Source organism: Danio aesculapii, chromosome 10 (assembly GCF_903798145.1).
Source record: "Danio aesculapii chromosome 10, fDanAes4.1, whole genome shotgun sequence".
NCBI lineage: Eukaryota > Metazoa > Chordata > Actinopteri > Cypriniformes > Danionidae > Danio > Danio aesculapii.
Window position 1 is genome coordinate 8921625 of NC_079444.1, and position 13347 is coordinate 8934971.

General features: G+C 35.6%; 1 protein-coding gene across 3 annotated transcripts in view; it reads left to right on the forward strand.

Annotated features, from left to right (window-relative positions):
• Positions 1-2537: 2537 nt before the first annotated feature.
• The window catches only part of nln (neurolysin (metallopeptidase M3 family)), a 39116-nt gene continuing 28306 nt past the window's right edge, over positions 2538-13347 (forward strand). The window contains exons 1-4 of one of the 3 annotated variants that reach the window (XM_056466978.1): positions 2538-2592; positions 3182-3441; positions 6653-6801; positions 12690-12794. In XM_056466978.1, the coding sequence (XP_056322953.1) occupies positions 3210-3441; positions 6653-6801; positions 12690-12794 (486 nt within the window). In that variant the 5' untranslated portion in view covers positions 2538-2592; positions 3182-3209. Of the gene's footprint in view, positions 2689-2999; positions 3077-3181; positions 3442-6652; positions 6802-12689; positions 12795-13347 lie in introns of those variants that run through there. The other 2 variants (XM_056466977.1, XM_056466976.1) reach the window with 2 other exon arrangements.

A 13347-nucleotide genomic window follows, 5' to 3' on the forward strand; every position in this document is an offset into this window, starting at 1 on the left:
ATAGTTATTCATTAATGGTCAGTTACAAGAGATGATGTGTGTCAAAAACTTGCATTCCAAAATTCATGCATTGATTCATTTTCCTTCGGCTTAGTCTCTATTTCAGAGAGACTAATTTCAAAGGTCGCCACAGCGAAATGAACCGCCAACTATTCCAGCGATGCCCTTCCAGCCGCAACCCAGTACTTGGAAAAACCCATACTTTCACATTCACACACACTACTGCCAGTTTAGTTTATTCAAGTCAACTGTACTGTATGTCTTTGGACTAAGCAGAAAACCGGAGCACCCGGAGGAAACCCACGCCAACACGGGAAGAACATGCAAATTAAACAGAAATGCAAACTGTCCCAGCCGCGGCTTGAACCAGTGAGTGACCTTCTTGCTGTATATGTATGTAGCTATAAGGCGACAGTGCTACCAACTGAGCCGTCGTGCCACCCCATACCAAAATGCATAGTGGCTACATTAAAACAAATAATGACTTCATACTCTTTAGTTTAACACGAGCTACTAGAAATCATGCTTAGCTGTTCTAGAAACATTTCTGATTAGCCTATTATCAGTTGAAAACAGTTGTGCTGCTTCATATTTTTGTGGAGAATCATGAATAATAAAGAGTATCAAAGCCTTCAAAATACGAAGCAGGAAAAAGAAAATATGAAGCATGTTTTTAACTGATAACAATAGCCATTTTAATGACTGAGCAATGACCACCAATTTTAATTGATACTAATTAATGTCCCTTTCTTTGTCATAATACCGCAGCAAGTCAGTAAATGCTACAAGTAGGCCTATACATCACAGATTGTAATATAAAGCAAATATATATTGACTAAATTATACATTCATTCATTTCCCTTATTTGGCTTAGTCCCTTCAATCTGGGTCAACAGAGCAGAATGAACTGCCAATTTATCCAGCATATGTTTTGCACAGCGGATGCTCTTCCAGCTGCAACCCAGTACTGGGAAACATCCATACACACTCATTCACACACATGCGGATAATTTAGCTCACCCCATTCACCTTTTTTTTGGACTGTGGGGGAAACCGGAGCACCCGGATAAACCCACGTCAAAGCGAGGAGAACATGCAAACTCTGCACAGAAATGCCAGCAGCCGAGACTCAAACCAGCGACCTTCTTGCTGTAAGGTGACAGTGCTAACTACTGAGCCACTGTGTCACCCCTGACTAAATTATTATATAAATACAATTTTTAAAATGTCAGTTCTCTCATCATTTATGTAGCCTTTACTTCAAACCTATATGAATTTCTTCCCCTGTTAAGCACAATATATTTTGAAAGATCTAAATCCTGTGACCATTAACTTCCATTCGTTTTTTTCTACTATGGAAGTCAAAGGTTTTTCAGCTTTTTTCAAAATATCTTGTTTTGTGTTCAACAGAAGAAACTTAAGCAGGTTTGGAACCACTTGAGGGAGAATAAATAGTGAGTAAATGTTCATTTTTTTGGTGAACTATCCCTTTAAAAATTACTTATTATAAGTGGTGGCACAGGTTAATAAGAGCTTTAGCCCCTTTGGACTCTGTGTCTATACAATGGACATCAGCTCATGTTTTTTTGTGGTTCCTGAGCATTTCATCTAATTTAAAGACTGCAGTCCAATGAAATGGCCGTAAGGCTAATGTTGTAATTTGAGATAAATCCACTACATTGAGAAGCATGACATCACTTCACTTAGATTTTGCCAATATTTCTTAGATTGTATGTATAAAAAAGAGGGATTGCACTTACTGATTAAAGTTTAAAATCTTTTTTAACATTGCAAGCTGTCTGTTCATCAGGATGGACAATGGGTTCAAAATCTGTTATATTTAAAATATGTTATCTTAATATTTATATACTATATCGATGTAATTCAGTGCTGAAACTATTTCATATGCAGAATATACAGATCTTAAAGTTCTTGAGCATGTAGCAGATGGAAATATCTCAGATGTAGACATTATGTGGAATGATGAGGAAGATGAAGATAAGTTTTTTATTAACAAGGTGCAATCTAAACAACAAAAAAACTCAAAATTAAAAAAGTAAAAGTTTATACTAGCAATTATGTATGCTTTTTGTATTTTCTGTTGGTATAATTGTACAACTGTACAACAGTTATTAGAATTCTGACCTGATGTCCAATGAAATGGACAAATATTTATATATACTTAAAGGGTGTTTAATTTTTATTATTACAATTTGGTCTCATAGGAGCCTCAAGAACTGTGAAAACTTTTACATTTTTTTGAAACTCTAAACATGATTCGGGTCTGAAGGGTTTAGAGTTATTTGTTCATTATGTGTAGTACACTCAAAATTATTATATTAACTAAAAAGGACATATAACGAACATATGAAGTTATGTAATGGATATACAAAATGAACACGAATGTCACGCCTGATACATATTTATAAGTCAATTATTCATTCGTCAGCTGATTCCTCCCGGTACCGTCTACCTTAGCCAATCAGAACGCTCTACCGCGAGAACGTCAGCTCACGTATTTAATATTCACAAGCCCAGCAACCTTTATCGTTGGAGTAGAATTCGGCTTGTAAAACAGTATCGAGTCTGACGGTGAGAGTCGCATCCTGTGTTTGCACGTTGCACGTATGTAACTATAAGGCATGCCATGTTTATCTTCAGCTTTTCTGTGGCCGGAGCGGTTAGAAGGTAACGTTATAGCGTTTTATCCGTATCTAACACACACTTTATACTGTATATGTGGTTCGACTGGATTGCCATAACTGTACTACTAACCTAATGGAGGACTGTGTGACTGGGCTCATGTTATGTAGACAAGCTATAAATGCTCACACATACTCGGTCTTGCCTTACAAAGTCTTAGTATTAGAGGATATCTGGTTATCTTTCTGGCTTCTCTTAAAACGAAGCAATGCATTTGGCATATGTGAAGTAACGTTAGTGTTAGTGCAGCACAGACAGCTCAAGTTCACATTCCCTATTTTGACAGACATGTGAAAGTGGCCATCGTTAGTATGGAAAACATTCACAACATGCAACCCTGCAGTATCTCTTCTACAGTCTTATTCTCTCTATTGTATTGCGTTTTTGTTTCTTAAGTTATCAGAACATCAATACAAGACTTCACGCAGGCTCACATTTGCATGGTGATAATCACTGGATCTTTTGTGCTTCTTTGCAGGGTCATTTTATCCAGCTCAAGGCTCAAGATGACACTTCAAAATGGATCAGTCATATCCGCCTACAGCTGCTCCAGTACAGCTGACAAGAACAACAACAACCTGCGCTGGGATTTGACCCCAGAAGAGATCAGACATCGGACAGAGAAACTGATCCAGAGGATAAAACAAGCCTATGACACGGTCGGGTCAGTGGATATTGGGAAGGTGTGCTTTGAGAACACTCTGCAGGTCATAGCGGATGCCAAAGCAGATTATGCTGGTGAGTGGTGAAGACTGATGAGAAAGATGTGTGTTATAATAATGAGAAGTGCTGTCATTTGAGTCTTAGGGTGTGTTCACACTTGCCTGGTTAGGTCGATTAAGGCAAGACACTGCAAGTGGGCAAGGTAAAAAAAACAAAAAAAAAAAACAATAAAGTTATCACCCCATTTTTCTTAGTTGATTGATTACATTAAGGGTTTTGTAAGAAAAAATGAGTATGATGTAGAAGATTCTGTTTATTCAGCATAGCAGTCTCAAAGTATATGGTAGTACCTGTGTTCAGTCGGAGTCAGAATGAACCGCGATGATTCTCCGTTCTGACATTTTATACCATTTTTTTCCCGTTTGATCATGTTAATAAGGTTTCTCTTTGAATGGTGATTAAGAACTCTCCCAGACCTTTTGGTACACTCACTCAACATGGTTTCTCCTTGAATGTAAATTAGGCATTACAATAAGATGATACTCTTCCGTTCCCAGATCTTTGAGGAACTTACGAGTGAGAACACTCACTGTTTAAAATAGATGAGGTTAAAAGAATCCCTTTTGGTCAACAGATGGTTCTTTATGACTTTCCCATGCTACAGTAAGTGACTTATCATTCCAAAGTCATTACTTTAATACTTAACTTGAGGAACTCCCCTCTCTATGATAATTAAAAATTTTTGCTAAGAAAGGAGCGTAGAACACAATTGTGAAAAGTTGGGTTGGAGGCAGACTAGTTTTCTTACAGGTTAGTTTACCTAAAATTAAAATGACCTTCTTCATCTTCGAAACACAAATAAAGATATTTTAGATGAAATCTGAGCGCTCTATCATTCTCAATAGACAGCAACTGTCCTGACTTGTTCAAAGTCCAGAATAGGAAGCAAAAACATTGTCAAAACATTTAATGTGACTTCAGTAGTTCAAATGTAATAATGTGACGCTCCAAGAACACTTTTGTGCACCAAAGAAAAAAAACAGTAAAAATGACTGTTTGCCTACAATTTCAGCTTCAGATTAAGGTGTGTGTCGCATTGCTGACTCTAAAGGCTGGTTTATACTTCTGCATCGAGTGATTGGCATGACCCATGACGCCTTCCTTGCGCGTAGCCGTTCATTTATACTTCTGTGTGCTGTTTGTGTTGCTCTGCAATAACACTTTTGAAACGCTAACTGGCAGTAGGTTTTTATGTTTCTCTGTGTTGTTTCTTTGCGGGTGTTTTGTTTTTTCCTGAATGCTACCTTTATGTACAAGTAGCTAAAACTCGCTCATTTGGAAGCGGGAACTGGTGGACGTGCAACAACTTTAATCATAAGGTAAACACAAAACAAAAGTCTCCATCTGAAGCTCCTTCACGGGACTCGACACTTGTAAACACTTGCTCCATCGGGCTCGTGACTCTCAGCACAGCCCACACTCATAACAGCTATCAAGCTGACCAATCACAAAGCTTGTGCTATGCGTAGTTGCAACTTGTAGTTAAATTTTTTTGAGAGATGTGTGTCAGCGTCGACCACAGTGAGGTCTATGCGACCTCTGTGCCAGACCATACACGAGCGCTTGACGCAGAAGTATAAATCAGCATTAATGTCAGCATGTCATCTGGATTATAATTGCATAAACATTGTTACATGTCTTCTAAAATGTTGTTTAAATATGCAAATTAGTCATTATTTAATTAAATGTACACACATTTATGCATACATTTAAAGCACAAGAATCTGAACATTGAATGAAATCAGGTAAAAACTGATTTTTTTCAATTATTAAAAGTTTTGTGGGCATCACAGTGGCGCAGTGGGTAGCACGATCGTCTCACAGCAAGCAGGTTGCTGGTTTGAGCCCCAGCTGGGTCAGTTGGCATTTCTGTGTGGAGTTTGCATGTTCTCCCCGTGTTTGCGTGGGTTTCCTCCGGGTGCTCCGGTTTCCCCCACAGTCCAAAGACATGTGGTACAGGTGAATTGAATAAGCTAAATTGACTGTAGTGTATGTGTGTGTGAAGGCAAGAGTTTTGGGTGTTTCCCAGTGTTGGGTTGCGGCTGGAAGGGCATCTGCTGTGTAAAACAGATGCTGGATAAGTTGGTGGTTCATTCCATTGTGGCGACCCCAGATTAAAAGGATTAAGCCGAAAAAAAAATGAATGTATGAGGTTTTTAGAGGAAATTTTGGGAATCTCTTTTTATCACTGCAATAAAATTTTGGGGCATAATCAGACATTGTGTATGAACATAGCGCTCACTAAAAACCTTAAGAATAAATATTTTTGGTGTATATAAAAGTTGTTGAACCAGCCTGATCTCACGAGAAAACGTAAGTATTTTATGTTTTGTCAGTTTAGTGGCTAATTCGTACGAGTTCAGTCGTACGAAATTATACAATTTTAAAAAGGAGGCGTGGCACCTAACCCCACCCATCATTGGGAGATGAGCAAATCATACTAAATTGGATGAATTAGATCATACAAATTATCCATTAAATCAAAAAGTTACGAATTGCCGTGAGATTGTGTTGGTTGAACTTAAAATTTTAAGGCTAAATGCAGGAAAACAAATACTAATTTTGAGAAAATGTTTTTAAGTGCAACAAAGAAAGGCTAAATAGTATCATTTTTGATCATTTCTTCACTTTCGACTAAAAAAAGCGCTTGCAGAAAGCCTAAAATCTCAATTGACAGGTGGATTAAAGTGTTGCGTAAAAAAAAATCCTGCAGTGTCTCTTTGGCATAATAGTCAAGGAACTTTGCTGCTGTACCATGCTACCATCAGTTCCAATGATATTATTCAGAAGTTTTAATTATTACGCCTGAATGAGAATGTAGTTCGCCTAGAAAATACCAACTTTCCGTTGGTCTTGGTAAACAATATAATTACAGAAGAGAGAAGAGACATTCTTTAAATGGGAACATTTTCAAAACTATTTCAGCATTTTTGAACGAGATGCTAATAGTCTATTCCGATTGAGTGATCTATGCTAAGCTAAGCTAAAAGTGCCCCCGCCAGACCCAGTGATTTTCTGATTGCATTAAAAAATGATTAAACTCAACTGTTTGACTCCAAGGGACTTGAGTAAATAAGCCTATTTCCAAAAAAGTGGCGTGTAACTTTAATCCTAAGGAAACTAGCATGTTGTTTAAATTTTTATTTATGAATCTACAAAGTGAACACAAAAGTGAACACATTCTTTGTTTTTGTGCAGTTTTATCCTCTTTTCTATGCTGTTTCAGCTTCTCGTCATGTGTTGGACTTCCCCCAGTATGTCGCTCCATGTAAAGAAGTCAGGTTTGCGAGCACTGAGGCTGATAAACGTCTTTCAGATTTCGATGTCGAAGTGAGCATGAGGGCGGATGTGTTTCAGAGACTTTTAGTCCTGCAGGTACATGTCATATAAGACATTCAGCATGAAAGCTAAATTTAATTCTGATAATTCTAGTGTGGAAAAGAAAACTGTCACTTTCCAGAAAAAAAAGGAAACCAGTTTTGGTACTGATAACTGATAAACCTTTAAAGACAGAAGTTGTTAAAATATTGCATATGGTTTTATTGAATTATTGTATCCTATTTTCACAGATACTACCCATACTACAACCCCAAATCAGACAAACTGGGGGCAGTATGGAAAATGCAAATAAAAAGAATGTAGTGATTTCCAGATTTATTTTGACTTGTATTTCATTGCAGACAATATGAACACAAAATATTTTATGTTTCGTCTGGTCAACTTCATTTCATTTGTCAATATAGATCCTTTCCTGTCATTCAGACCTGCAACACATTCCAAAAAGTTGGGACAGGAGCAGTTTAGGGCTAGTAATTAGGTAAATTGGTTCAATAATTATGTTATTTGAAACCAGTAATGTCAACAGGTGATTGTAATTATGATTTGGTACAAAAGCAGCATCCAAGAAAGGTCTAGTCCTTTAGGAGCAATTATGGGCAGAGGATTGCCAGTTTGCCAACAAAAACATGAGAAAATTAATTAATTAATAGAAGATAGGCAGACATTTGGATATTTCACCTTCAACAGTGCATAACATATAGACTTGTGCCGGTATTCGGTAATGCGATAAATCACGGTAATGAATATGCACGATATTGTTATCGCGGGCACTTCAAAATACCGTGAAAAATAATAGATCCGAATTTATATTCTTAGAACGCGCCTTGGCTTATTTTCCATCAACCGCTTGAAGAAACACTGCGTATATGCTGCGCAGAACTGATGCGCACTCTGATGTAAACAATCCCCGCATGTAGAAGCCCTGTGTGCGCAGTGCGCGCCGCCGCTGCCACCGCACTATAATCCTCACACGCATGCCATCTGTCAGACCGGGCACTTTCCCGGTGGGCCGACGTACTTTTCGGGCCGGGCTGATCATCGTCTTATGATCTGATCGGCCCATAAAAGGCTTAGCAGCCTATCGTTTTTTTCTGCCTTATTGATTGACGCTGCTGTGATCTGTGACTCTCTGAAAGTAGATGCTTTTTTTCCCGGACAGACAGACCGGGCGGGCCCATGTGACACCCTGCAGCCCATTGGCTCTTTTCGGTATTGACATTGGGCTGGCCCAATCACAAACTCCTATTTTGGACTCCGTGTGAGCGTGCGTCGTCTGTGTGTATTTGTCAAAATAGTCGAGAGTCAGAGAGAAGAAACGCAAGGGAGGCGCAGAGAAATCGCGGGAAATACACCGGCGTTTCATTTAGCGATTCTGAAAAGTTCTCTGTTCATTCTAGTACATGGCTAAAAACGCAAATCTCGTGACCACACACTCTCTGCCCAGAGCTGCCAGCCACTAGTTCAGCGGGTGAGCATAAACCCCAGGTGAGAGTATAGTGCATGTCAGACAGTTCATCTGCTGGGTGATCTTATCTCACTATAGTTGTTAAACGTGATATTGAATTCATCTTGTTGTCTCTATCTAACAATTCTTATGTCTTTTGAATCACTTGTTCTCAGTTAACTGTTTTGGCTGAGTGCAAAGATAAGCTAATATATTAATTTATGTAACCACATACACTGATTCTGCACATTGACTGATTGCTAACCTTTATCGTTTAAATTTAATGTACGTTATACTGTTATAATGGCCATTATTGGTTATTAAAACTGATATTCTGCAAAAGAGACAGGGTAAAGTTCATTCTTTTCAATGGAAATGAAAGGAGACAGTTATATTTAAGCCCTGTTTTGTTATAAATATGCAGTGTGAAGATGATGCTCATAAAAATATGCAGCTACACGAGGCTGTTTGGTGTCTGTTAATCATAATATCAAAATGAAACAAATTTGACTTCTATTATGTTTTCATTGTTTAGATAGTGAAACAGCAAGCAGGATGAGGTGAAAGAGGTTAAAATGTAACACTGTTCCCTTTGAAGATTTACCCATGCATTATCAGGCAGTTTTTGTTATGTTTATTATTGAATATAGGCTGAGTCAATAGTGTATTGAATAAGCTAAATTGGCTGTAGTGTATGAGTGTGTGTGAATGAGTGTGTATGGGTGGTTTCCAATATTGGGTTGTGGCTGGAAAGGCATCTGCTGCATAAAACATGCTGGAATAGTTGGCAGTTCATTCCACTGTGGCGACCCCTGATAAACAAGGGACTTATGCGAAGAAAAATAAATGAATGAATAGTGTATTTTTTTAGAACTCAACAAATATCTTTATGGACAGCATACAGAAATTAAATTGAGATTAAAGTTTGTATTTATTTATTTATTTCATATATATGGCTTTTGTGTTTTATAGAATATGAGTTGATAAGGAGGAACGCTGCCGACAATTTATCCCCCTTTAAAAAGGTTAAAGTCAGAAGTTTGGAAATATTTTGGGTTCCAAAAAAATGCAGAGGGATTACGAAGACGGTTTCCCTTTTGCACATTCACTTTGATATAATTGCTCAAGTTTACTTTTATTTTGTGTATTGTTTTATTTATATTTATTTGTATTTAAATGTTTGAAGTACTTTTAGTTAATTAAAAAGTTATTAAAGTTTTGTTATTGAAGTTTTTTTTTTGTTTTTTTACCTGTTTCTCTAGTAAAATTACAATATCGTGATAATACCGTATACCGTGATAAAAGCTCAATCAATTAATCGCAGCATGAAAATGTGATACCGGCACATGCCTAATAACATAATTAAAAGTTTGAAGGAATCTTGGAGGAATTTCAGTGCGCAAATGACAAGGGCGCAAGCCTAAGCTAAGGCACTGCATCAAGAATCCTCATTCATCTATAAGTGATATCACCACATGGGCTCAGGACTAATTTGGCAAACCTTTGTCAAATACCACAATACATATAGTTACATACACAAATGCCAGTTAAAACTGTACTCTGCCAAAGGAAGCACTATGTTAACAGTGTCCAGAAGCACCGTTGACCTCTCTGGGCTTGGAGGCATCTAGGATGGACCATCACACAGTGGAAACCTTTAATGTGGTCAGATGAATCAGTGTTTCCGGTAGTTTTTGGAGAAATATATGTGTGCTCCAGACTGTTACCAGCAACAAGTCCAAAATCCAGGGTCTGTCATGGTCTGGGGTTATGTCAGTGCCCTTGGCAAATGTACCTTGCAATTCAGTGATGGCACCATTATTGCTGAAAAGCACATCGAGATTTTGGAGCACAATATGTTGCCTTCTTTTCCAGGGACGCTCATACATATTTCAACAAGACAATGCAAAACCACATTCTGCACAAATTACAAAGTCCTGTCTGCGGAGGAAGAGGATACAGGTACTTGACTGGCCTGCCTGCAGTCCTGACCTGTCTCCAATGGAAAATGTGTGGTGCATTTTGAAGCACAAAATGCGACAACGAAGACCTGGAAAAATGGAACGAAATTACTCCTGAAACAATTCATCACTTGGTGTCTTCAATTCCTAAACGTATTTTAAGAATTGTGAAAAGTAATGGCAACATTACAAAGTGGTAAATGCTTTATTGTTCACATTTACTCTTTAAATGGGTTGCAAGAACCAAAATTGGAATGCGTGTTTATTTTGGGAAAAAAATAAAAAATAAAAATAAAACAATAAAAATCCTGAGGAACACATTAAATAATGTTTGTTGTATTTTCTGCAATGAAATACAAGTCAAAGTAAATTTAGAAAGCACTACTTTTTTATTTGTGTTTTCCAAACTGTCCCAACTTTCTCTGTTTTGGGATTAAACAGCTATAAAGTGTTAATTGAACAACAAGTTCAATCCTGTAGTATTGCTGAAACAACATTGTGTTGAAGATGAAGAAAATGATTCTAAATAATTACTCTGTACTACTTTATTTAAGCTTAGTTAAGTCAAAAATAGTATCAAATACTGGTTTTCTTTACCTTTGTGATGTCTTTATAATATTGTTTTTATTTAGTTGTAATAGACTTTCATTTAAAAATAGAGTTTCATCAAAATATCTTTATTTGTGATTAGACAATAAACGAAATAATTACTATACACAATTTTTATTTTATCAGTTTATTTATTAATTTAGTTTATATTATTCTTAAATTTATTTTAAGGTTCATATTTTAATATTTTATTTTTCTAAGCCTCAGTTGAAGTCAGATATATATGGAAACCTGTTCTCAACCATTATTGAGATTTTTTTTAATATAATGTCACTATAACTTTTCTGATTTTCTGACTCGCAATTGTGATTTATCTCAGAATTTAGACTTTTTTTTTTTCCTCACAATTATTATATGTAGTCATAATTCAGATTTTTTTGAAACTCGCAATTGCAACTTTTTATTTCAGAATTCTGACTTTATATCATGCCATTGTAAGTTTATTTCTCAGAATTCTGTTTTTATTTTTCAGAGTTATGAGTTTATATCTCGCAATTTCATTCTTACAATTCTGAACAAAAAGTCAAAATTGCGAGATCGCATCATGTAATTTTCAGATAAAAATCTCCATTTTTTTTATTTTATTTTTTATTTATTTATTTTTTTTAATTATTTACTGGCAGAAATGGGCTTCCATATATATATTATCAGACACAGCTTTGTGTCTACATTTTTTAATTATATTTTTTATTAACATTTTAACTATTAATCACAAAACAGATACAAACCAACAGACATTTTAACAATGCAATGCTAAAGAAAGACAAAATTAATATATATATATATATATATATATATATATATATATATATATATATATATATATATATATATATATATATATATATAAGTATGAAATTATTATAAGTAAATAAACAAAATGAAAATGTATTAAAATAAAAATAAAATAAGTACATTTATTTATGACATGCCATAACTCAAATACAGCCTGAAGAAACATCAATAAAATCCAAGTAAGGAGTCCAGACTAGATGAAAAGCCTCAGTGGACTTATGAATAGTATTGTTTCAAGGATGGAGTTTTGTCACTGATTCAGTTTATCAATATATTTTTCCTGGCAGCAAAGGCTAAAATGTCAAATAAACGATTAGTGAATTTGTCAGGCAAACGCTCAAATGTGAGACCTAAAATCACAGACAATGGATCCAACTGTAGTTGAAGTCCAAACATATGGCTCACAAAAGACTTTTGACCAATAAGCTCTAGTAACAGGACTATTTGTATACATTTTTAAATTAACCTAAAATTTTTAAATAAAATAAATATTTCTGATGGATAATGGATAGGTAATTTTATCAATATTTTAAATTTTCATTGATATTGTTACCACCTGTTTATTTATTGTTAGTTTTGTGAATGAATGAATGTGGTGTTGTTTTAAGTTATCAACATGACCTCTGTCAACACTCATAAATAGAGAACTTTTATCTACTGGTACTAAAAAGACATTTTGCAAGTTGGCAGCCAGGTCCAGTTTCATAGGGGTGACCCATAAAACGAGGCATTTGGCAGTGCTGGCCAAACCCATTAAGACTGTACAAAACCGTTTCATGTTGCGATTTTGCTAATTAAAATGATGATATCACAGTAAAAATCTCCCGTTGCAGTGAGCGTCCTGCTGTCCTACTCATTTGATGAGGCTGTCCTCTCTCCTGCATTTTTACTGCCTGTTTAATTGAGCTGTAAATGAAATGATCCCGTTATTTCTTCAGGACAGACTCTTCACTGTCCTCATTGTGACCCTGTTGAAGACTTCGTTCATAGGAAAGCATGTGACACTAGTGCGGTGTCAGACTTGTATGTTTGGCCAGTTGTCAGAAGCGTAGCAGTAAACTTAACTCGAGGCATTCACTGTGCATGCTTCAGCATTTCCCACTTTATCTTTATAGGAAAAACAGTCCGGTGATTTACTGCCTGAGTCAGAGAGATTCCTGGGACGACTTATAAAATTAGGAAAACGGAATGGTTTACACTTGTCCGAGGACATACAAGATGTGGGTTTGTTTTTGTTTGTTTACTACAAACTTAGCTTTGAGGATGAACTGATAAATTCTTGTGTCTTTTTAGACTCCATGGAGCCTATCACTTGTAATTTAAGTTAGCCATGTGAACACAGTGTTAACCTTAGTGCATCTTGTCAGTTATAGAAATCCTATTAAAAAACAATTTTAATAATAATGTTTTACAATGATTTTAATAAGAAACATTAAATATTAGGGAACAAAAAATTTGTTTAGAATTGTAATTTGAGTTATAACAACTATAAAAATGGAAATATACCATATATACTACTACTACTACTAATACTAATAATGATAATAATGATAACAATAATTAATATATGTTTTAAAGTAATTCTGATAAGAATTATTAAGTTACAAAAATTTGTTTAGAATTGTAATTGAAGTTAAAACAACTTAAAAAACAAATATACACATACTAATAGTTAACAATTTTAAATTATTGCAAAAACATTCAGATAAAAAATATTAAATATAAAATTAGTATAGAATTGTAAATTGAATTGTAAAAACTATAATAATCAAT